Below are 26,768 nucleotides of genomic sequence, written 5' to 3'. Positions count from 1 at the left end.
CAACTCAATTATACACCGTGGAAATTGAAGGGTAGGCTTATGCTACTACAAGAGCAAAAGTGTGTTGACATATTTTCTTTGCTCATAGAACAGTATAAGAAGTTTGAAATTAACTCAGTGACACTCTGACATTGTGTTTGTAAGGGGGTGGGGTGGAGGAGGCATGCATACTGCACCCTCTGCGCATCAGAAGAGTCCACCAATCGCCTGTCTTGTTGATATTGCCACAAAGTGCCAGTTGCCTTTATAAACTCTGGAAGCTCACATAGCAGCCTCACAGAGGGACTTAGAGCATCTTTGTTGACTGGGAGAAGCAGACCAACACAGCTCAATTTAGTGAAAAGCGTCTGACATTAATTTGCAAATGTATGTTACGTTTATTTATGCAGATCAAACATATTTTTTGTAGAAAGTTTAAAGATTAGTTTTGTGGCAACTTTGTACATTTTTAGATACTTTAGTATTTAACAATGTTTTGGTCCGTCTTCTGCACAATTTTACTTCTTGCTCCTTTAGTTTGCGAGTCAAGAGCCAAGCGATATGTCATCGGCTGTCCAGATAAATGTGACAAATTTCTATGTCCCCCGATCCCTGCGGACTGTATGGCCGGCGACATCCTTGACCAATGCGACTGCTGTCCGGTCTGTGCGCACGGAGAAGGTGAGGTATGCGGCGGCACGGGGAGACTAGGGGACCCGGAGTGCGGAGAGGGCATGGACTGCTCGATATCGGACGGAATTGGGGTGTCCGCCACAGTAAGGCGTCGGGGCAAAAACGGTGTATGCGTCTGCAAAGGTGCGGACCCGGTGTGCGGCAGTGACGGGGTGTCCTATCGAAACATCTGCGAACTGAAGAGATTGAGTAACCGGGCTCTGAAGCTTCAGCAGCCACCGGTCATCTTCATACAGAGAGGAACCTGTAGCAAAGGTATGTGTCCATGTTGGAATTCAACATAATGTATCAAAATCAGTCTATGGTAGACCCATCAGCAAGCATGCACGATGTTGTGCGTAAAACCATAATGTGTAGAAGGTGTAGGCCTAAACCAAATGGAGATGATATTATCCAGTGAATTGGTCTGCGGTAAATTATGCTCCATAAATAATATGTTGCAAAGAAATGAAATGAAATGACTGTAAATATTAAGGTTCAAAGGGATCTGTTTTGCTGTGGTGTAGAGCATTTTGGACCCAGTGGTAGAGCCAGTTTGTCAGAATGTATCACAATCATACCCAAGACATTTAACCGTAGCCTACCAGTCAAACGAGACAGAGCTTTAGTGTATTTAAATGTTTTTCACAAGGAGATAAGTGATGTTAATGATATCATGTCTAAAAAAAATATCTTAAGTTGTTGGTTAATAGTACATTTTAACGCAGTTGGATTGACATTTCAGTGGTGTGCCTTCATGGCTGTTTTGACTAATTAAGTGACTTGTAAGGCTCCACATGCAGATAGTTCGATCTGAGTTGGCACAAAGCTGGCTGCAAACATCAGCTCTCAGTACTTCAGTTTAGTGCATCTTATGCCAGAGGTCTTTCATTCCAAAGTCACATTTTATTATATTAAGACAGGGTCAAAACCTGTTGAAATCAGACTTTCTTGGGAACTTGGTGTATGCAGTGTAAATACATTCTGGCTTTCTGACGATGTGTATAGTTGTGATGCTTGGCCTTGAGGTATATATATCGAAAACACACACACACACAGCTAGATCATTTCGTGGCAGTTGTAACTGCATTCATTAGAAGAAAGTGAGGACCAAGGTGCAGCGTGGTACGTGTTCCTCATTTTTATTTAACTGAACACTGAATAATCAAAACAACAAAAGAACAACCGAAACAGCTCCGTCAGGTGCGAACCACTGTAAACAGAAAATTACCACCCACAACTAACAGTGGGAAAGAGCTACCTCTCAGTATGGTTCTCAATCAGAGACAACGATAGACAGCTGTCCCTGATTGAGAACCATACCCAGCCAAAACAAAGAAATACAAAAACATAGAAAAAGGAACATAGAATGCCCACCCTAGTCACACCCTGGCCTAACCAAAATAGAGAATAAAAGCCTCTCTATGGCCAGGGTGTGACAGCAGTTCATTTTCTGCTACACTGGAGCCTCTCTGTTACTTGAGCCCTATCTGATTAGACAGACTACAGAGCACAGGAAGGTGCAATCTCAGCTCAGTTTAGCTCCTGTCTGAACATTTGAGTATCCAATTCCTGCTCTCGTCACTCCCTCCTCCTCCTCCCCCTTCTTTTCAACCTCTTCCTCCTTCTCCTCCCTCTCCTAACTTTTGAACACAAAACTCTGTCCCAGATTCTGGGACTCTGTTTCCCCCTTCAGGTCAGAGGACTGGCTTACCTTGATATGAGTTTACCTCACCACCCTAAAAATAGCTGTTTCACTCAATAACCGAGCACAGGACCGCTCAGAGCTGAGTGAGGTCTCCAGGAGTTTCAGCCAAGCCAAAGATCTGGAAGGTCTCTGAGTCACAAGCTGCTTCCACCTGTGATGTCATAGCATCTGGTCCTCATGGAGTCAGTAGATTGTATAACTTCTACCAGATGGATCCAGATCTAGGTCAAATTCTACAGTCATAGAGCCATGTTTTGTCAACCCATTTCTTCATGAGGTGACTCGTTTCGCATATACAGTACGTGTGACTGACAGACATGGATACAAGATCAACGAAACACTGTAGGTAGAACGTTCACTGGGCTGGTGACTTAATACCTTTTGGATGGAAAGAAATGTGAATAAAACAGATTTAGTTGGTTCAAATCAAATTGGTTTAGTTTGTTTTATTTAACTGGTAGCTAAGTTAACTAATACTTTGTTAATACCTCTTTATTTCTCTTGATGATGCTCTGTCCTCTGTTTGAGTGACACAATGGAGATCGCTGTGACAGACCATCTGACAGTGAAAGACCATCGCCCAGACTCTGAAGAGCTGAAGGTTGATCTGAAGGTAGTCAGAGGGTCCAGACTGAAATGCAGCCTGCTACCCAGTGCGTTCAGTAGAGGGAGGAGAGGGGCGGCTTCCGCATGGAAAAACGTATGAACCACTGATGTCAAGAGCACCATGGGAATAACAGTGGATGCTTGACAAGAATTCCCATGTGCAGGCATGGACACGCAGGTCACATGAATGGGCAGAGATTGGATGGGTTATTGATTGATTGACAAGCATTGTTTCAAGGGCACAAAGTTAGCCCAGCAGAGGTTTTGATCTTTTGCGAAACGTGGTAGTATTTCAATAGACTCACAGATTCTGCAAGAAATCCCTCAACCACGCAAACAGTTGGAAAGGAAAAATAACTTGTTGAGGTAGATTTATTCCACACAGTTGTCTTAGACCATATCTGCAGTATTAGGTCATTACAATTACACTTCCTGCCAGCCTCTGTCTTTCTATGTTCTCACTTCACTCAGAGAGTGTGATATGAGAGGGACCCATGAGGCCAGACAGCCAGCCAAGCCAAGTGTCAGTGTCATACAGTATAACTGATGGGCACTTCAGTGGGCAAGAATAGACTGGTCGTGCCCTATATTCAAGAGACCTAGGCAGAGAAACCCACATCTGTAAGGGTAGTGGGATATTATTTTCTCTCTCTACGTGATACAATTGAAATTTGTTTGTGTTTGTGTGTGTGTGTGTCTTCGCGTGTGTGTGTGTGTGTGTCAAGAGTTTTCTGATTCCTCTCGCATATCATCCAGAAAATATGTTTATCTTGGATAATAATTCCATTAGGTTTAGCTAACATGCCACAATACTACTTCTGTGTATCTATTTCCCAACTTGCCTGTGTGTCTCTGTTCAATCATGCCGTAGGCATTCAGTGCACCAAAGAGATGGTGTGACTGTTAGTAATTAAGAAAGTCCTCCATTTACAGCATATTCTTTGATCTTTTATCAAATCGGAGGTATTTTCGTGTGATTTGATTAAAGGGTGTTTTACATGGCATGCCAGAGTGCATGTCTCTATCTGCAGGTCGGGTCGAGGGAATTTTTTTAGGTCTGTGAAACTCCTTAGACTGAGATAATATTAATGGAGCTGTTAGGACCTGTTGGATTGACACCATGTTGCCAGAAGCTAATACACCACAGTGCAGAGCAAGGAGAATGTCTACGCACCATCCAGCCCTGTGTCTGGCACTATCTAGTGCTATTTAAAACCTGAAAGAGATCTTTGGCTGTCCCCATAAGAGAACCCTTTTTGGTTCCATGTAGAACCCTTTTTGGTTCCATGTAGAACCCTTTTTGGTTCCATGTAGAACCCTTTTGGTTCCAGGTAGAACCGTTTTGGGTTCCTTGTAGGACCCTTTCCACAGAGGGTTCTACATGGAATCCAAAAGGCTTCTCCCTGGAACCAAAAAAGGATTCTCCTATGGTTACAGCCCGAAGAACCCTTTTGTGACCCTTTTTTTCTAAGAGCGCAGGTGTCCGTGTGACTGTCCCTGTTGTTGTGATTGGGGGAGCTCAGTCCAGCCCAGTTCAGCCCATCTGCAGTGCATTATGTTTAGCCTATCATAGGTTGTGTGAGACCAAACCACACCAAATAGGGGTTTTAAAATAACTCTTTCATCAGTTTGCGAGGTGGGTTGGAAAGGTGCTATTTATTAGAATGAGGAAATGGAGTATAGACCTAGAGATATTCGTTAACTGGACCGACACAGATCTATGTGGAAGAGATGAATAACCAAAGGAAAAGGGGTAATTGCAGATGTTTTTGCACGCACTGCATCTGTTCCCTAACCAAAGTTGCGCAAGTTAAAATAAAGTGTTTTGGTTATACAAGTTCAGATTTGAGTCACTTCCTGAGTTTTATAAGCTCGGTGAGGAGATCAGAAGACTGACCATGCTGTACAATATCGAGCCTCAAAGCGGATCTTCCAATTTCCCTATTTCAGGTTGATCTGGATTCTGTCACTCACACTACCCTTGTGGATGTTATCAATAGAGTTGTTTATACAGTATAGTGATGATTGGAGGCCAAATGCGCTCTTAACGGTTGTTTATAAAAGTTTATACCATGGCATTGCTGAATACTTGTTTCTGATTGGTTTGAAAGGCATTATAGAGCGTGCATTATTTCCCAATAACGCACAATATATTTGCATGGTAGAATTCAATGGCTATAGAATATGTAAGAATGAACTATCTTTGAGCTACTTTAAAGATGCTAAATTAAAATTGAAAACATAATTGGCTGAATTCGATTTTCACAATGGCAAGCCAGGACTCATGGTTTGGTTAGCTAAAATATCAAGTCTGTTTGTTTGGTTACCATGACACTACTGCCATGTTACTGTAGCTATCTAGTAAACTGGCTACCTACTTTAGTGGATGTTGAACACATTTCTAGCGGGGCTCTGTGTGTTCTCTAGAAAATAATGCAACTCCGTGGAAGGTCAGTTCTACTCCACTAGTCGTGGAACACACCTTCCACTTAATTCATTATTTTCCAGAGAACGCATAGCCTCTGTTGGTTATCTGTTACATATTGTAGAGTACACAGTTGAAGTTGGAAGTTTACATACACTTCGGTTAGTCACTAAAACAAGTTTTTCAACCACTCCACACATTTCTTGTTAACAAATTATAGTTTTGGCAAGTCGGTTAAGGACATCTACTTTGTGCATGACACAAGTCATTTTTCAACCATTGTTTCCAGACAGATTATTTCACTTATAATTCACTGTATCACAATTCCAGTGGGTCAGAAGTTTACATACACTAAGTTGACTGTGGCTTTAAACAGCTTGAAAAATTCCAGAAAATTATGTCAGGGCTTGACATCATTTGAGTCAATTGGAGGTGTACCTGTGGATGTATTTCAAGGCCTACCTTCAAATCAATGCCTCTTTGCTTGACATCTTGGGAAAATCAAAAGAAATCAGCCAAGACCTCAGAAAAACAATTGTAGACCTCCAAAAGTCTGGTTCATCCTTGGGAGCAATTTCCAAATGCCTGAAGGTACCATGTTCAGCTGTACAATCTGTATATGCAAGTATAAACACCATGGGACCACGCAGCCGTCATACCGCTCAGGAAGGAGATACGTTTCTGTCTTCTAGAGATTAACGTACATTGGTGCGAAAAGTGAAAATCAATCCTAGAACAACAGCAAAGGACCTTAGGAAGATGCTGGAGGAAACAGGTACAAAAGTATCTATATCCACAGTAAAACGAGTCCTATATCGACATAACCTGAAAGGCCGCTCAGCAAGGAGGAAGCCACTGCTCCAAAACCGCCATAAAAAAGTCAGACTACAGTTTGCAACTGCACATGGGGACAAAGATCATACATTTGGAGAAATGTCCTCTGGTCTGATGAAACAAAAATAGAACTGTTTGGCCATAATGACCTTCGTTATGTTTGGAGGAAAAAGGGGGATGCTTGCAAGCCGAAGAACACCATCCCAACCGTGAAGCACGGGGGTGGCAGCATCATGTTGTGGGGGTGCTTTGCTGCAGGATGGACTGGTGTACTTCACAAAATAGATGGCATCATGAGGTAGGAAAATTATGTGGATATATTGAAGCAACATCTCAAGACATGGCTTAAGGGCAACAAAGTCAAGGTATTGGAGCGGCCATCGCAAAGCCCTGACCTCAGTCCAATAGAACATTTGTGGGCAGAACTGAAAAAGCGTCTGTGAGCAAGGAGGCCTACACACCTGACTCAGTTACACCAGCTCTCTCTGGAGGAATGGGCAAAAATATCCCCAACTTATTGTGGGAAGCTTGTGGAAGGCTACCTGAAACATTTGACCCAAGTTAAACAATTTAAAGGCAATGCCACCAAATACTAATTGAGTGTATGTAAACTTCTGACCCACTGGGAATGTGATGAAAAATAAAAGCTGAAATAAATAATTCTCTCCTATTTTGACATTTCACATTCTTAAAATAAAGTGTTGATCCTAACTGAACTAAGACAGGGAATTTTTACTTGGATTGCATGTCAGGAATTGAGAAACTGAGTATAAATGTATTTGGCTAAGGTGTGTGTAAACTTCCGACTACAACTGTTTCGACAGTACCAGTCAAAAGTTTGGACACACCACTCATTCAAGGGTTTTTCATTGTAGAATAATAGTGAAGACATCAACATTATGATGTAACACATATGGAATCAAGTAGTAACCAAAAAAAGTGTTAAACAAATCAAAATTTTATATTCTAGAATCTTTAAAGTAGCCACCTTTTGCCTTGATGCAGCTCTGCACACGCTTGGCATTCTCTCAACCAGCTTTACCTGGAATGCTTTTCCAACAGTCTTGAAGGAGTTCCCACATATGCTGAGCACTTGGCTGATTTTCCTTCACTCTGTGGTCCTACTCATCCCAAACCTTGAATTCTAAATAAATCACAGACACTGTCACCAGCAAAGCACCGCCTCACCATCACACCTCCTCCTCCATGCTTCATGGTGGGAACCACACATGCAGAGATCCTCCGTTCACCTACTCTGCATCTCATAAAGACACAGCAGTTGGAACAAAAATCTCAAATTTAGACTCATTAGACCAAACAACAGATTTCCACCGGTGTAATGTCCATTGCTCATGTTTCTTGGCCCAGGCAAGTCTCTTCTTCTTATTGGTGTCCTTTAGTGGTGGTTTCTTTGCAGCAATTTGACCATGAAGCCCTGATTCACGCAGGCTCCTCTGAACAGTTGATGTTGACATGTGTCTGTTAATTGACCTCTGTGAAGCATATAATTGGGCTGCAATCTGAGGTGCAGTTAACTCTAATGAATTTATCCTCTGCAGCCGAGGTAACTCTGGGTCTTCCTTTCCTGTGGCGATCCTCAAGAGATCCATTTACATCATAGCGCCTGATGGTTTTTGTGACTGATTTCAAAGATTTTTTTTGAAATTTTCCAGATTAACTGACCTTCATGTCTTAAATTCATGATGGACTGTCTTTTCTCATTGCTTATTTGAGCTGTTCTTGCCATATGGACTTGGTCTTTTACCAAATAGGGTTGTCTTCTGTATACCACCCCTACCTTGTCACAACACAACTGATTGACTAAAATGCATTAAGAAGGAAAGAAATTCCACAAATTAACCTTTAACAAGGCACACCTGTTAATTGAAATGCATTCCAGGTGACTTCCAGGAGACTGGCTGAGAGAATGCCAAGAGTGTGCAAATCTGCATCAAGGAAAAGGGTGGCTACTTTAAAAAATCTAGAAAATAAAATATGTTTTGATTTGTTTAACACTTTTTTTTGGTTACTACTTGATTCCATATGTGTTATTTCATAGTTTAGATGTCTTCACTTTTATTCTACAATGTAGAAAATAGTTCAAATAAAGAAAAACCCTTGCATGAGCAGGTGTCAACTTTTGACTGGTACTCTATATATATATATATATATATGAGATTCAGAAAGTATTCATATGTCTTGACTTTTTCCACATTGTCTTACATTACAGCCTTATTCTAAAAAATAGTGTTTTTTCCTCATCAATTTACACACAATACCCCATAATGACAAAGCAAAAACAAGTTTTTAGAATTTCTTGCAAATGTATTAAATGTAAAACTGAAATGTCAAATACCCTTTACTCAGTACTTTGTTGAAGCACCTTTGTCAGCGATTACAGTCTCGAGACTTCTTGACGCTACAAAGTTGGCACACCTGTATTTGGGGAGTTTCTCACATTCTTCTCTGCAGATCCTCTCAAGCTCTGTCAGGTTGGATGGGGAGTGTCGCTGCACAGCTATTTTCATGTCTCTCCAGAGATGTTCGATCGGGTTCAAGTCCAGGCTCTGGCTGGAACACTCAAGGACATTCGTAGACTTGTCCCGAAGCCATTCCTAAGTTGTCTTGGTGCTGTGCTTAGGGTCGTTGTCCTGTTTGAAAGTCCATGTCTGATCGCTCATGTCTGAGGTCCTGGGTGCTCTGGAGCAAGCTTTTCATCACAGATCTCTCTGTACTTTGCTCCGTTCATCTTTCCCTTTATCCTGGCTAGTCTCCCAGTCCCTGCCACTGAAAAACATCCCCACAGCATGATGCTGCCACCACCATGCTTCACAGTAGGGATGATGCCAGGTTTCCTGCAGATGTGACGCTTGGCATTCAGGCCAAAGTGTTCAATATTGGTTTCATCAGACTAGAGAATCTTGTTCTCATGGTCTGAGAGTCCTTTATGTGCCTTTTGTCAAACTCCAAGCTGGCTGTCATGTTCCTTTTACTGAAGAATGGTTCTGTCGGGCCATTCGACCAGAAAGGTGTGATTGGTGGAGTGTTGCAGAGATGGTTGTCCTTCTGGGAGAATCTCCCATCTCCACATAGGAACTCTAGAGCTCTGTCAGAGTGACCATCGGGTTCTTGGTCACCTCCCTGACCAAGGCCCTTCTCCTCTGATTGCTCAGTTTGACCGAGCGGCCAGCTCTATGGAGAGTCTTGGTGGTTCCAAACTTATTCCATTTAAGAATGATAGAGGCCACTGTATTCTTGGGGATATTCAATGCTACAAAAATGTTTTGGTACCCTTCCCCAGATCAGTGCCTCAACACAATCCTCAGGTGTGTGCCTTTCCAAATCATGTCCAATCTATTGAATTTACCACAGGTGGACTCCAATCAAGTTGGAGAAACATCTCAAGGATGATCAATGGAAACAGGATGCACCTGAGCTCAATTTCGAGCCTCATAGCAAAGGGTCTGAATACTTATGTAAATAAGGTATTTCTATATATATATATATATATATATTTTTTTTTTATATATATATTTTTTTATAAATGTGCAAACATTTATAAAAACCTGTTTTTGCTTTGTCATTATGGGGTATTATGTGTAGATTGATGAGGAAAATGTATTTAATATGTTTTAGAATGAGGCTGTAACATAACAAAATGTGGAAAAGGTTAAGGGGTCTAAATACTTTCTGAATGAACTATATATATATATATATATATATATATATATATATAAGTTTAGTGCTCAGACCTTGAACAAACATTTTATACAGATAGAGTAGACTGGTCCACTCCAAGCCAAAATAATCATTTCCCCCCAGAAATGAGAGACCCTCTAATATCAGGGCTTGAGGCAACATGATATAACCCTGAACTAATACCCCTGCATGTATTTGATGTTATATTAATAGTGTGTTTCTGGAATGTTTTCCAGGCCAGGAGAATCCAGACAGTCTGCGCCACAGATATAACTTCATCGCTGATGTGGTGGAGGAAATCGCTCCCGCTGTGGTTCATATTGAACTGTACCGCAAGTAAGGACCTCCCCTCTACACACACACACACACACACTGACCACAGTAGATTTACAGGTATCTGGGCCATATTCATAAAGCGTCTCCAAGTTCGAATGCTGATCAAGGATTAGGTCCTCCGTATCTTATTCATTATCATTTAAAAGTCACAACTGATCCTATATCAGCACTGCTATACTCTGAGACACTTTGTGAATACGGGCTCAGGTATCTGATGCTGTTTTTCCCAATAAAACTTATGACAACAAAGTTACCAACTATTACCCTAATTAATTATATTGCGGTGGAGGGAGTGTTAGACAAATAAATACCTATATTTATTACTGTAGATGTCAGGCCAGATCTTGCACAGCTGTGTACATCGTTGTCAGCCTGACAAAGTGGGTCCTGTTGTAGCCATAAGGAGACAAACATGCTCCCCGGCCCTCCTGTTAATAAACACATCATCGGGTCATTTGTTCAAGTGATCTTCAAGAGGAATTGCCATGAGCAAAATCCCGGTGTATGTTTGGCAGTAGTAGCATGTGGTCTCCTCATGAACATGTGGACTTGAACATTTTGCAGAACAGTTCTTCTACTTGTATGTGTTTTAGGTGCAAACAGATGAATAATGCTTCCCTGTTGCCCCGTTTCCCTGTCTCACCTTGTCTCTCTGTCTCACCCTCTGTCCCCCTGTCTCACCTCTCTCTGTCTCACCCTCTGTCCCCCTGTCTCACCTCCTCTCTCTGTCTCACCCTCTGTCCCCCTGTCTCACCTCCTCTGTCTCACCCCCTGCCCCCTGTCTCACCTCCTCTCTCTGTCTCACCCTGTGTCTCCCTGTCTCACACTCTGTCTCCTGTCTGTCCTCTCCCCAGGATGGTGTTCTCTAAGCGTGAGGTGGCGGTGGCCAGCGGCTCTGGCTTCGTGGTGTCGGAGGACGGCTTGATTGTGACCAACGCCCACGTGGTGGCCAATAAGCACCGGGTGAAGGTGGAGCTGAAGAGTGGCGCCACCTTCGACGCCAAAATCACAGACGTGGACGAGAAGGCAGACATTGCCCTCATCAAGATCGACACCCCGGTAAGGCCTGTTACCTCTCTCGATGCCTCTCTTCTCCAGCCATTTCTGAATGCACTGGTGCTTATTCTGTATTTTTTTTTACAAGCTCTTCTGTTTACCTCAACCTCTCTTTTCTCTCTCTCTCTAACTCACTCCTTCCGTATCTAGCTCGCCATCTTGATCTCGCTCGCGCACTTGCACTCTCCATCTCTTTCTCTGAGATGGCGCCAGAGAACAGGAATGCAATGGAGAGGTTAAGAGCGGCTATGAACGGAGTAGACAAATAACACAAGTCTTTTTTAGATAGTCTTTCATCTGCCAACACAGACTGGATTAATTTATTTATGGCCGATAAATTCCTGTATGAAAAAATGGTCTTCATAACATTCTTGGAGCAGGCCAGGTTTAATATATTTGCATGGCGGTATTGTTGATATAGGGCGCCTCAACAACGAACCTTATTCATTGTAAAAACGGTGAAAAACGTTCAAGAGCAGGAGGGTCTTTTTGTGCTATGATTTAGATGTAATTGACTGTTTTTAGCCTTGCCAGCACACGCTACCGACCTCCTGAAGTCTATTACCAGTCAGCACAACATGAAAAGCTAGCTATTTGCTGGCAGAAGTGGGTACATTTAAGGCTGAAGAGTAAGTTTCACACATCCCCATGTGTGACACGTGCGTGCATGTGTGGGGGGGGGGGGGTGTCCGGAGCATGGCAGGCTTCTTTCTGTGCCACCTTGCTGTCAATCCTCTCAGGCCTCTGGCTTATTCCTGGATGCTGCTTGATAGCTTGTCACTTTTTACGTGGCAACTGCAAGTTTCAACATCATAAATCCACTTCTGACAGGTTTTTTTTCATCATATGTCTTTGATAAAGTCTGAGCGTGGACAGTGTTTTTTCTTCTCCCATAATGACTTCAAGTCTCTTTAATAGTTAGGAACTGTTCCACTGTTCTCAGTTAACATATCGTACAGTATTAGTTCTGGAGGCCTGTAAGTTCCAGATATCATCTGACCCTTAGAGACCTAAATTGTTGAAAGTCATTAAATGACAATTACACTGTAATAACCCCACCATAAACACAGAAAGAACCATTAGGAGAGAACCCAAGGACTGACTGACCCCTTCCAGACGAAGTTACCAAACTCCCTGACCCTGTCCTGGAGCACGAGGTTGGAAAGAGGTAATGGCGTTTGGTGTAATGGCGGTTGCAGGTCTGTGTCCACTTGGGCCACGGTGGTAGCTAGCCTGCAGATCGTCCTTAAAGCGGCGCCGGAGCCACACTGATGCACCCTGCTGGGCGGGTATCTGCGTGTGCCTTTTGGTTTGCTCGCTGCTCCACGTCAGAGGATGAGTCGGCGCAAGCTTCGGCGGCGTCAATGGACAGGCAGTAAAGAGAAATGGTCTCCTGTTGGCAACAAGGACATGACGATGTTTCTCTGTGTCTCTTGCTTAGCGACTGACGGACTAAATGGCTGAGTGGATCTGGGTCATGGCGGTGCTAATCGCCAGTGTTCTACCCACACCTTCTGGGCATGTGCAAACCGAAAGCTGGACCTCTCTCTTGTCTTGACTTTAATAACCCTAGATGGAACTAGGTTTTGCTGTTACTGTATTATAATTAAATGGATTGCCTGGAATACAGTGCATTGTGAAATTATTCACCCCCCCTCTGCATTTTTTGCTATTTTGTTGCCTTGAAACCTGGAATAAAAATATTTTTTGGGGGGTTTGGTATCATTTGATTTACACAACATGCCTACCACTTTGAAGATGCAAAATATTTTTTATTGTGAAACAAACAAGAAATATGACAAAAAATGAACTTGAGCGTGCATAACTATTCACCCCCCCAAAGTCAATACTTTGTAGAGCCACCTTTTGCAGCAATTACAGCTGCAAGTCTCTTGGGATATTTCTCTATATGCTTGGCACAACTAGCCACTGGGATTTTTGCCCATTCTTCAAGGCAAAACTGCTCCAGCTCCTTCAAGTTAGATGGGTTCCTGCTGGTGTACAGCAATCTTTAAGTCATACCACAGATTCTCAATTGGATTGAGGTCTGGCCTTTCACTAGGCCCTTCCAAGACATTTAAATGTTTCCCCTTAAACCACTTGAGTGTTGCTTTAGCAGCATGCTTAGGGTCATTGTCCTGCTGGAAGGTGAACCTCCGTCCCAGTCTCAAATCTCTGGAAGACTGAAGCAGGTTTCCCTCAAGAATTTCCCTGTATTTAGTACCATCCTTCAATTCTGACCAGTTTCCCAGTCCTTGCCGATGAAAAACATCCACACATCATGATGCTGCCACCACCACGCTTCACTGTGGGGATGGTGTTCTCGAGGTGATGAGAGGTGTTGGGTTTGTGCCAGACATAGCGTTTTCCTTGATGGCCAAAATATACATTTTAGTCTCATCTGACCAGAGTACCTTCTTCCATATGTTTGGGGAGTCTCCCACATGCCTTTTGGCGAACACCAAACGTGTTTGCTTATTTTCTTTAGCAATGGCTTTTTTCTGGCCACTCTTCCATAAAGCCCAGCTCTGTGGAGTGTACGGCTTAAAGTGGTCCTATGGACAGATTCTCCAATCTCCGCTGTGGAGCTTTGCAGCTCCTTCAGGGTTATCTTTGTTCTCTTTGTTGCCTCTGATTAACGCCCTCCTTGCCTGATCCATGTGTTTTGGTTGGCAGCCCTCTCTTGGCAGGTTTGTTGTGGTGCCATATTCTTTCCATTTTTTTAAAATCAAATCAAATGGTGCTCCGTGTGATGTTCAAAGTTTCTAAAAAAGTTAAAATAAAATATAAATTATAACCCAACCCTGATCTGTACTTCTCCACAACCTTGTCACTGACCTGTTTGGAGAGCTCCTTGGTCTTCATGGTGCCCCTTGCTTAGTGGTGTTGCAGACTCTGGGGCCTTTCAGAACAGGTGTGTATATATACTGAGATCATGTGACAGATCATGTTACACTTAGATTGCACACAGGTGGACTTTATTTAATTAATCATGTGACTTCTGAAGGTAATTGGTTGCACCATATCTTATTTAGGGGCTTCATAGCAAAGGGGGTGAATATACTGTATATGAACGCACCACTTTTCCGTTTTTTAATTTCCTTACATTTAAAAAAATAAGTTTCACTTCACCAATTTGGACTATTTTGTGTATGTCCATTACATGAAATCCAAATAAAAATCCATTTAAATTACAGGTTGTAATGTAACAAAATAGGCGAAAGGGATGAATACTTTTGCAAGGCACGGTGTATCACTGTACATGTCTCGATCTCCGTGAACTTTAGAGGAAGCCTGGACATCAGTGTTAAACAGACTGATCTTCTTTAGCACAAATTATAGTCCTCCATTGCATAGCCTATTGAGAGTGATGAAACGTGTTTTCCCGGAAATGCATAAATATTTTCAGTGATGCTATCTGCACACTGTATAATTATGGCCCTTGGGACTCGGCTGAGGAAGTTCACTAATCTTTTCACGTGACCACATTGGGACGGAGGTTGGATAGGCAGGAGAGTGGAGCTAAGGCTGGTATCGGAGGGAAAACATGTATAGTACATAGACTGTTACGTGATAGATTTGATAGCTGTAGTACTGTTGAAGTTCTCTATATGGAGGACAGATGGGCACAGTACAGAAGGTTTTACAGGGAACCTTGCCAAAGTTACTCATTCCTGAGTAAAGAACGAACATCAAGCAGTCTGCAATAAACACTGGTTGGGGGAATGTGTCCATGTTTAAATGTCACTAAAGTGAATTCCTATGGATGAGTCACTTCCAAATGCTGTGTACAGTTCTGTCAAACTACAAGAGTGCCATGGTTAATCATAGTCCACACAACAAGAGAAGCCTTTGTTTTTCTGGCTATGGCTCTCTGTTGCTGTGGTGGCTGGGTTTGTATGTGGTTTGTGTGATCTTCTGCGCTGTGTCATTGGAAGACAGTTCACACAAAAACAGACCTGCGTTGTAGTATCTCCCTTGCGGTCTAGTACTTAGTCTTCTGCACGACGCCTCGGCCAATACTATGCCCTCTTGCCATCATGAAAAGTTTGTACTTTTTGAAAATCCTTCCGTTCTTCATGTCTGCGCGGTGTCTTTGTTCAGCAGAAATTCTAGTCTAGATTTGGTCATCGTCCAACATGGATTCTATGGGCACAAAGGGCCATTCTATTCGCTCAATGCCATCAAGCTTGGATGATGGCAAAGAACTGCATCCATTAGAGTATATTGTCACCGTGCTCATTAATCAAACATCTACATTAACATATAATTGAAGGGGCCCTCAACTGACCTTTTCATTTCCCCGGATCTGTACAGCACAGAACATTTCCTGGGGCCGTGCTTCCTGCATCCAGGGGGATAAGGTCCCTAACTGTGCTACATAACCTCCATCTGGAGGGCATTACCCATCCTACTGAATGAACTGCCTTGAGCTCTCTGTGCAGTAGCAGTACATGATATACCACTGCTTCACATCTGTCAAAGGACCTTTCTACAATTTCCCTCTTAAAACCTCTGAAAACCTTTACAGGATCAATGTTAGTCTAACTGCGCTGTCCAATTTACAGTGGCTATTACAGTGAAATAATACCATGCTATTGTTTGAGGAGAGTACACAGTTATGAACATGTATCAATAAACCAATTAGGCACATTTTGGCAGGCATGATACAACATTTTTAACAGGAATGCAATGGATCATTGGATCAGTCTAAAACTTTGCACACACTGCTAAATTGCGCCTAAACTGGAATAATGCATTGGCCTTTCTCTTGCATTTCAAAGATGATGGAACATATCTAATGTGTTATATTCTCCTACATTCATTTCACATTTCCACAAACTTCTAAGTGCTTGCTTTCAAATGATACCAAGAATATGCATATCCTTGCTTCAGGTCCTGAGCCACAGGCTGTTAGATTTTGGGTATGTCGTTTTTAGGCGAAAATTGGAAAAAAAGGGTCTGATCCTTAAGAGGTGTGATCTTCACCTGAAATAGCCTCTTATGAACCAGACCTGTTTATATGAAGGCCGTTGAGTAGTCAGATGTACTGTAAAGGGGAAGATCCTGGTGCCATGTGGTTCACAGGTGGAGGCGTATTACTGCATGCATTAATGTTAGATAATGGCTACGAAGAGCTTGTTTCCGCTGGTCAGCAAAGAGATGCTGTCCAACTCTGAGGCCAAAGTTAACCCTCTGTTACACTGCTACTGTTGAGAATGACAGCCTGAATTCTAACGTGAAGTTTGCGAGCGTTAAGTAACGCTCGCAATCATTCATTGATGTCAATGAGAGAGTTTTACAGGCATCAAGTTAAGATACGGTCTGAAGACCACGTTGAGAAACTTTGAATCTTCTTCACAGAGACAGAGTCGTCTCAACAGCCCCACACAGATGGCGGAGTATGGTGAATCAATCAAAAACATGTACAAAGTAAACAGGTTATAGGTAAACTAAACAGCTGTTAAACCTCTACCATACCGTCTCTCCATCCAGCAGATGTTGTCTTTATCCTGCTACACTTTTTCCATGTTCCATGACTAATCCAATAAGCTATAAAAACATTTAAAAAAAGAATAGAGTTGCACACTCTATGTATAAACTCCCAGTAATTCTAAAGCACGGTGATGCCGAAACGTTGGTGATTTACCAAATAAATGACGGGGAGTTTACATCAAATCATTTTCTCTGGGTGTGCGCCAGCTCATGTTTCCTTTTCGACCATGACTAATCCAAACCACAGAGAAGAGAAGGGGCCCAACCCATCCCAGCCCATAGGCAGACTCTTCACACCTGTGGTTTCATCCACCTCGTCAATTTGTGCCAATCAAACAAGTACCAAAGAGAGAGACGGAATTTTTGAGTTGTGACACTGGCATCAACAAAGTCATCACTCAGTTGGAGTGTCTCATCCTTGCATTCTTTCCGGGGGTTCTGTCTTGCCCATCTCGTGTGGAGCCCTTAACATCCATCTCTCTCTGTGGCGTGCGTTAAGACTTCGTAACCAGGCTAAAGCCTGCAATCTACTTTTTAAGAGGACATTTGTAACATATGTGTCATTCAATTGGAGTGGAGTCTGTTAGACACAGAGGCAAGCTCTAGTGGTGTGGAACAGAGATGAAAGACATCCCAATTACATGCCTCCGCCGGACGCTGGCATTGCCAGGCTTGTGTTTTTCTCAATTGGCTCTGAATGATGTCTTTGGGCCTGTTGCACCCTCAGGGACATGAAGATTTCAGGGAAAAGATTCCCCGATTTTGCAAATCTCTGGGAGATTTTGTGTAGTACTGTTAAGTCCTCAGTGACATCTGTCTGGAGGGATTTGCTGTGTCTCTTATTAACTAGAAAGACAACAGTGACATGGGAAGTTTGTCTAGAGCTGCTAAGTCCATAGCAACAAACAGTTGAGAGCAACAAACTCAGTCAGGTCCTGAAAACGTAATCCCAGAGTCTGAGTGTTTGAATATGATTTACTGACCTTGTCCCTGATCTAGGAACAGCCAGTCACTTTTTCCATCTGCCTGGACTGAAAATTGACATTCTAGTCAAAATCTGCGATCGATGAGCCTTTATTGGAATTGTGTGTGTGTGTGTGTGTGTGTGTGTGTGTGTGTGTTTTTCCCCCTTTTCAGCAGCCTCAGAGAGCATTTGTCATCGGTTGAAAGTTGGTTTGAGGAAAGATTCCATCGGCAGTAAGAGGGAAATGATGAATCACTTCAGATGCTCATCCTTGATTGGTTGGTGCCAGACAGGAACCAGTGAAAGAAAACACACTATCAAGTCCAATTGCCCCATTTCTTAAAGTTAGGCCATTTCCCCATTTGTCTTTCCTCAGACAGGAGACAGCCAGACCGGCGTAACCCCTTAGGCACCTTGTCCAGGTCAGTCACAGACGGGTCCGGTGGACTAATAGAGTTATGACAGACTTCAATCTTATTTTCAGAGGAAGCCTTCTCTCTCTCACCATGCATGATTGACTCAATGTGAAGAACAGCTCCTGCCTGGGGACAGGAAGGGTTTTTTACACTAGAGGAAGTGGAAAAGGTGTTTGCCAGACTGGAGAGCCACACAAGGAGAGAGAGAGAGAGAGCGAGAGGGAGGGAGGGGGGGCTGTGGGAACACTGTACACTCAGCTGTGGCCTTAGCAGAATTAAAGAGAGTCTCTGCTGGCCCGTATGCAAGCAAAGACAGAATATTGTGTAGAGTGTGTGCATGTTTGAGGGGTGTGTCTGGAGCATTGCAGGCTTCTTTCTGTGCCACCTTGTTGTGAATCCTCTCAGGCCCCTGGCTAACTCCTGGATGCTGCTCAATAGCTTGTGACTTTTTATGTGGTTTGCCACAGCCAGTTTCGACATCATAAATCCACAACTGAAGAGTTTTTATCAATTGTCTCTAAAGTCTGACAATGGATTGCATGTGTAACGGATTTAGGAACGTACCGTAAGCTCACTCCACCGCTAGCTTGAAATGTCGCAGATGGAGCCATCTGATTGTGGCCTTTTGAGTGGCTCAACCCGTTGGAACGTGGAGGGCAGTCACATGTGTTAGCAAAGCAGAGGTCCCGAGTTCGACCCAGGTATGAACCACATTGGCGGTGGAAGTGGTCCTCGCTAAGTAAGCAATCTGACGTCCATAACACGAGCGCGTACGTGTGTATGTGAGTGCGCACGGCTAGAAGGAATTATGAGAAGGGAGGAAAAGTAAGGTCCTCCCTTTCCTGGCAGTAGCAGAATGAGTTTTCCAAAAGGATGTGTGATTGACCTTGAATACAGACTGGTAAATCTGTGATAAAACAGGTTGTACACTAGCTCTTTGACAGCTTTACTGTGTTGTTCATCCCAAATGGAAACACAAGCTGCTTTTCAAAATGTACTTTTTGGAATGTTTGCAAACAATTTGACGATAGACAATATTTAACATGCAGTTCTGGATTTATTATATGTGTATAACACTCTTTGCTTTTATTGGTAATCACAGTCCTGTTGTCTATGATTTATAGTATATTATAAACTGGGTGGTTCAAGCCCTGAATGCTGATTGGCTGACAGCCCTGGTATATCAGACAGTATACCACGGGTATGACAAAACATGTATTTTTACTGCTCTAATTACATTGGTAACCAGCTTATAATAGCAATAAGGCATCTTGGGGGTTTGTGGTACAGTATATGGCCAATATACCACGGCTAAGGGCTGTAATCCAGGCAATCTGCGTTGCATCGTGCCCTTAGCCGTGGTATATTTGCCATATATCACACCCCCGAGGTGCCTTATTGCTTAATTGTGTCTTTTATATTTAATTTCAGCATTAATCAGCACTGATCAAATCAATCTACAGTAACTCTGTTGGTGGTCTGACTGTTCAGTTCCCATTGGCTCAGGTCCAGACACATGGATACAAACACAAATACGTCCAGGCCTGACAGACCAAGCTCACACACAAACACTCACACACTTTGCCAACAGGTGCCTCATCAATCACCTTAGCAGCAACAGACAGCAGCATAGACTAATGGCTCTTTCTGCAGAAGACTCTCATATTTGACCCCCCCCCCCCCCCCCCTGTATCTGGCACTGTATCAGACTCAGCAGCAAATGTAATCCCAGTCACTGAGAGTTGACCGAGGTCCCCTACTAACAAGGGAGCTCAAAAAACGTTAATGCTAACGTAAATGCTAATGTGCACCAGCGATAAGTCTTGGTTCCTGTTACTCAATTTAATACTCAAGGACAGACAATAGTTTTTCTGCCCTGCATCCCTGCATTCGCTATATAGAGCACTACTTTTGAGCAGAGCCCTATGGGCACTATAGGGAATAGGGTGTCATTTGAGGCAGAACCAAAGACAGACCATGTGTAGCCTTCCACTCACCTTGCTAGCAAATATTTCATAATTGCATCTCACAACCGCAGTAATTATTTTATTTTCCAAGGTAATTCCTTCCAGTACACGGAGGGTATTTTACAGGATGTTTGCAAGAGGCGTGCCTCTGCACGTCTTCACAGTAACAGTTAGACTAGTGTGTGGCTGGATTGAGTTCATTGCATTGGGTGCTTGTTGGGACTGGGGAGGGGGGGGACCAGCTGTCTCGAGCAGATGAAGGGGGACGATGGAGGGTAAGAGGGGAGTGGAAGGGTTGGAGGGGGATGGAGGAGGGGAGACGGGTGGTCTGATAATGCATCTGGGAGTACAACACCGTGGATTGCAAAACACTTCCTGTCTGTCAGTCTGTCTCTCACTGCCTGGGGAAAACACAGTGGCACTCAAAGCCCTCGTCCTCACTAGACTAGAGCGATATGCACCAGATACCTTAAGACTCTGCAGATTGAGGTATACAGCGCACGGTACTGTACTATACATGAGTTGTTTTCCTCCGGAGGTAGATATAAATCCTGAGATACTGTATCTTTTCAAACGTGTATTCAGGTGCCATTATCTTGGGAGTTCTATGGTCCTGGATCTATACCTGGCTGGATCTCAAGTGTAATACTGTCATTTTGTTTCTTGTCATCTACTGTTTTCATGGACTCCCTACACTCATTTGAGGAATTACTAGGAAATGTTTAGTAAGTGGAATCTTGATCAAGTGATGGCCAGGCCACTTCCGCAGTGGATCCCACAGGAAACTCAGATTCCCGCCTTGTGTATGGTAATATTTCACTAAGAGATGGCCTGTGCTAGATGGTGTATGACTGTGTGTGTACGGTATCGTACAGTATGTATGTATGTATGTAACAACAACAACAACAACAACAGACAAAACTGTCCAACTACAAATATACAGTAGTATTATAGTACTCTTATAGTAGTACTATAGTATTATCCCACTGTGTATGTAAAAAAATAAAAATAATCCTAGACTCTGTAACCCAGTAAGTGTGACAGTGTGACAGATGGGTGGCAGAAAGACACATTGGCAGACATGTCACCATGTGCCAAAAGCCATTCCTCCCAGTCCCATTCCATCCACCTGACCCCCGTGTTCGTTTATCCGACTTCCAGCCCATCTGGTAGAGTGCTTAGGGCTGTCGGCCAGGGAGCGGCCTGCTATTCCTGTGTCAAGTCTGGATATCAGGTCTGGATTCCTGGAGCACTGAGCCCAGGGTGTCGGGAGGGGGGGGGCAATGGTTCCTCTCCTCATATACTGTGACTGTATCCTCATCGCAAAGTTCCCTGACCCCGCTGCCCTGTCCTGTCCTATTAATATGAAGTTCTGGTGTAACCTAGCCACAACCTACCATAGATCCAACCGTAGAACTCCAATCCGTTCTCCTGGCATTGTTAATGGATTTTGTCTATTGTAGATTGTGTCATTGAGATGGATGAAGTGGTAGTTCACTGCCTTGTTATGTTTTCAGAAAGCATGCAGAGTATGGAGACGTCATGGCACATCATAGCTTCAGGCATCACAAATTCCTTTCAATATATTTTTGTGGAACTTTATGTTGACCCCCATATGTATTTCAACTGGCGCTGGGCTATTTCTGTTGTACATAAACAAACAGAATGTAGCAAAGACACTTCAGCTGTGTCTCCAAAGAGGGGCGGTCTTGTTACCGTAGATACCGCACGCATTGTTTCTGTTCAGAACTCACAGTACATTTCTACTTTTTCTTGTCCCCTTTTTTTGTAACGATCACAGGATGAATCTATGTGAACATCTTGACTGATCTGAGTCCTGTGTCCCTTTTTGTTTAGACGAAACTGCCGGTGCTGCTGCTGGGTCGTTCAGCTGACCTGAGGCCTGGTGAGTTCGTTGTGGCCATCGGCAGCCCCTTCTCCCTGCAGAACACGGTCACCACAGGTATCGTCAGCACCACCCAAAGAGGAGGCAAGGAGCTGGGCCTGAGGAACTCTGATATGGAATACATCCAGACGGACGCTATCATCAACGTGAGGGATACATACACATCATCGCACACACGCGCGCGCACACACACAGCTGTGATATATGTCAGCACAGGGCATTTAGTTGTGGAATGCACAACAGTAGCTCCTCCTTATTTTCCCCATTACACAGGAAGGAAGTGTAGATCTACCATCTGATCAGCCCTTTAACCTGAATGCTGTTCCTTTTCAGTATGGGAACTCTGGCGGACCCCTGGTCAATCTGGTAAGATATCATTTGTTATTGATAAGGATTGCATCTCCTAGAATATGTTTAATGTAAATCTATGAGACGTCTGGAGGATGTATTTGAATAAAGACGCCTCCGAAGTGGGATAGACAAGGCTATATGAATCCATATGTAAACCTTGGCAAGCGGTTACACGTTACAGCATTTAGCGATAGCACCATTGTTTTTATCCACATAAGTAAAGATCTATGTTTCCTCAAAAGCAGCGTTTAGTAGGTTTTATTTGAAAACGTGGCATTAAATACATATCAGTGGAGCTAAATGAGCTGTTAGAGTGAAAGTGGGACTAGACTAAGAGACGTGTGTGTGTGTGTGTGTGTGTGTGTTGTTTCTGTCTTCAGGACGGAGAGGTGATTGGGATCAACACACTGAAGGTGACAGCAGGAATCTCCTTTGCCATCCCCTCAGACAAGATCCGTCAGTTCTTGGCAGAGTCCCACGGCAGACAATCTAAAGGTAGGGCTGTGACGATTATGGATATTTAGGTGACAATTTATTTTCATTTAAATTGCCAAAGGCGTTGTCATAATTGGCTTTTTTTTTAAACATTTATTTTAAAGTTTTGAGCTTGTAATGCGTCATAAATTAGTGCACATTTGAAAATGATCTATGAAACACCTAATGAATACAACTCGGCTTTGGTGACAACCCCGTTTTAAAAAAACAAATGGTTTAGACTACTATTGGGTTATTTCTATCTACTTGAAAATACAGTTGAAACCCCCCCCCCACTCATAAAATGCCTGTATTAAGACAACTTATTTGTACTTTTACGCTTGTCGGTTAGACGACTATACAAATATTGTGCTAGACCTATCTAAAGGTTCACACCTATGGTTTTGATCAGGTCCTGCATATTACATGTTCAATGTTTATCATCTTGATAATGCTTATGTGTTTATCCTCTTTTCTTTAGGTAGATTATTACCAAAGAAGAAGTACATCGGTGTGAGGATGATGACTCTCACTCCAACGTAAGTTTCAGCCAGCCAGGTTCATCTTGGGAATGAAATTCTTCCAAATACTTGTGGCACATTAAACACTTATCTCTCTATTTTCATTGGTCATAGGCTTGCAAAGGAGCTGAAGGAGAGAACATCAGACTTCCCTGATGTTACCTCAGGGGCATATGTCATCGAGGTCATCCCAAAAACACCAGCTGAGATGTAAGTAGTAAGTAGTTTACTGAAAACGGAACCAGAAGTCGGTGGACCGACTCAAATCAGTACAAACATGAGCCAACAGTTCAAGTCCTTGACCTTGGATTCAGACAGGAGCATTTGAGGACTAGTTTGGTAGTTGGCTAAAGGCTTCCGCATGCTTCGGTTCGGCTGGCGCTGTTTGTCCATCTTGAGATGCCGTAGTCAGAAATCTGTCATTCGTTTTTGCAGAGGAGACCTTAGTCGTTCAATATTACATCTAAGATGTTCGGTGCAATATTTCTCAAGTTAAAAAATTTGCGTTTAAAAAGAGTCAACAATCGTTGAATTACAACAAACACATTTCCACTGTTGACCATTGACCGACGACAGGGCTTCGACTCCCGAACTTTGTCTTGCCTCTTGTCTTGCCTCGAGAAAATGCTTTGTGTGCTCCAATACCCGGGAAAAAATCTTGCGGAAGACCAAAATTAACAGAATCATTACAAATTGTCATACTACAAGCAAAAACTGTTTCGGATAGGAAGCATTTGGACGGCTGTAGTCTCTTTTAGTCTCATAAAGGTTGCTTGGAGTTCATCGTCCTCTGGTCTTAAAAATAGACTGGCCTCGTAGCACAATGAATTAGCATTTTATGACCACATAAACAACAGGGCAGTCTATCTAGGTTACTCACTCCTACAGAATGCACTGTCTTTGTATATTTTTTTTGTGGCCACATAAAAATAATTTGCGCTGAGGCAGCAGTCTCCCACTGAAGGAAATGAATAGCTTTCCTTTTGTCCGATGGGTATTTGTGGTAACGAGGGCGCTTAGATTTTTCATAGACTATGGTCAGATTTAGTTTCTCACAGTGTCTAAGAAGAATGTTACTGCCTCTGTAAATTCATTTCGCTTTTTTTTGGAATGGGGAAAACTCTTTCTTCACAGACGTAATGTAAGAAGGTCTATTTATATCCTGTGGGTTGAAACCTAATGGTATACACTTCTTAGAGTCTTACGTACTCTACTTTATATCAGTAAAGCACATTCCTTTGTTGCTACATGCTCCTAACTCCTCTCTCCTCTCCACAGAGGTGGCCTGCAGGAGAGTGACGTCATAATCACCATCAACAGCCAGCGAATCACCTCGGCCAGTGATGTCAGCAGCTCTATCAAGAGGGACAACACGCTGCGAATGGTGGTCCGGCGGGGGAACGAGGACATCATGCTCACCGTCGTCCCCGAGGATATTGACCCTTGACCTCTAGGCAACCACGAGCTGGTTCTCAGTGTTTAAAAACCACAGACTTCAACCGGGATGGTGTGTCTGGATCCACACCCTACCATAGAACCTGTAACTACGAGTGCCCCCCCCCCCCCCGAGGCCCACACCGAAACCTCTGGGACCTCAAATGCATCCAGGGCAATACAGACATATTTTAGCACCCTGCTACTCTTTTGTATTAAAATGTTTTCCTTGTGTATGAGTCAAAAAGACACTTCGCTCTCAGTGAAACTGATTAATGCCATCACGTTTGTTTTTATACTCTACTAACGTCCTTGCACAGAGTACCCACCTCAATCAGATAGAAAAGTGGGTGTCACAGATTACCATAGTTTTGTAGTTGTTTTTGTTACTGTTGATATTGTTTTTTTTTATTGTATTTCTCTTGATATGTTTTGACAAATTTCACAGAGGGAATAAAAATAAATAAATAAATAAAAAAATAAAAAAACTGATGTTCGTTACCGTTCTGAAAATCCGAACTCGCAACCCTAGGGGACTGGATGTACAGACAGGAATTGCTAGACACAGGTCAGACATTACTAATCAACGACAATCAACTCCAGCTTCCAGTACCATGAGCCTTGCCTTGACAGTTTCGCCTGAGTGAGAAGCATATTGGAAATACATTTTAGACTCCTCGATGTGTTGCACTTCCATTTCATTGTTGTTGTCGCTTCAGTGTCAAAGTTTATTCGACACATGCGCTGAATAGAACCGGCGTAAAACGGTTCATTGGAATTCTTACTTGAGAGCTCTTTGCACTGACAATACATTGATAATAATAAGAATATAGATAATAATAGAATGTAAAAAAACACAAGTACGATACAGGTTGAAGAAACACGAGAATGCAAGTCTATACAAGGTCAGTGCCAGTACCTTATTCAATGTGCAGTAGTACTGGAATGGTTGAGGTAGATTTATACATAAAAAAAAGTTCTGGTAGTAGAATATACATGTAAACAGGGCTGAAAAGTGACTGGTAGCAGGAATATATAAATACTTATAATATACTAATGGTAATATATACTGACATGTAAACAGGAGTAATAGTGACCAGTAGCAGGATAAATAGATGCCAATGGCACTCAATAATCAATGACCAGCAGCGTAATGGAACTAATAAATCAAATCAATACAAATGTTTTGCAGCAGCGTAGGTGTGACGGGAGTGTGTGCGTGTGAGTATGTGTATATGCGTGTGAGTAAGAGTGACAGCGAAGGTGTGTGTCTGAGTGGGTAGAGACCTGTGGATGAGCCACTGTGGATAGTCTGTAGGAGAGGGAAAGCAGTAGTTGTTTGCCATCTAATAGTCTTATGGCCTGCGGATAGAAGCTGTTTTGGAGTCTGTTGGTCTGAACCTTGATACACCGGTATCGCCTGCCGGACGGAAGCATGGAGAACACACCCCTGGGGGGCCCATGTGTTGAGGGTCAGCATAGCGGAGGTGTTGTTGCCTACCCTCATGCCATGGGGTCGGCCCGTCAGGAAGTCCAGGATCCAGTTGCGGAGGGAGGTGATCAATTCCAGGGGTCCCGAGGTTGGTGACGAGCACGGAGGGCATTATGGTGATGAATACTAAGCTGTAGTCGATGAACAGCATTCTCACATAGGTATTCCTCTTGTCCAGATGGGAGAGGGCAGTGTGAAGGGAAATTGAGATTGCGTTGTCTGTAGATCTGTTGGGGCAGTATGCAAATAGAGGGGGTCTAGGGTGTCTGGGATGATGGAGTTGATGACGGACATGGCCAAAGCACTTCATGATTACAGATGCAAGTGCTACAGGGCGGTAGTCATTGTGGCAGGTAGTCTAAGAGTTCTTGGGAACAGGAGTGATGGTGGTCCGCATGAGTCGTGAGGATTACGGGCAGGGACAAGGAGAGG

General features: G+C 43.2%; 1 protein-coding gene across 3 annotated transcripts; it reads left to right on the top strand.

The window, feature by feature from the left end:
* Positions 1-236: 236 nt before the first annotated feature.
* On the top strand, positions 237-25,336 carry LOC109870394 (serine protease HTRA1B). 3 transcript variants are annotated; one of them, XM_031805139.1, is made up of 10 exons: positions 277-366; positions 517-927; positions 10,160-10,259; positions 11,114-11,318; positions 22,016-22,210; positions 22,398-22,430; positions 22,796-22,910; positions 23,371-23,428; positions 23,525-23,620; positions 24,689-25,336. In XM_031805139.1, exons 2-10 carry the CDS (start codon positions 603-605, stop codon positions 24,855-24,857), a joined length of 1,296 nt encoding a protein of 431 aa, XP_031660999.1. In that variant the 5' UTR covers positions 277-366; positions 517-602; the 3' UTR covers positions 24,858-25,336. The 3 variants fall into 3 exon arrangements, with proteins under 3 accessions (XP_020316473.1, XP_020316472.1, XP_031660999.1); XM_020460884.2 differs by having other exon boundaries at positions 237-927; positions 24,689-25,335; XM_020460883.2 differs by having other exon boundaries at positions 267-927; positions 22,338-22,430; positions 24,689-25,332.
* Positions 25,337-26,768: the final 1,432 nt, after the last annotated feature.

Source organism: Oncorhynchus kisutch, linkage group LG25, assembly GCF_002021735.2.
Source record: "Oncorhynchus kisutch isolate 150728-3 linkage group LG25, Okis_V2, whole genome shotgun sequence".
NCBI lineage: Eukaryota > Metazoa > Chordata > Actinopteri > Salmoniformes > Salmonidae > Oncorhynchus > Oncorhynchus kisutch.
The sequence above is the reverse complement of the archived record's forward strand: the minus strand, read 5'-3'. Positions and strand labels throughout refer to the sequence as shown.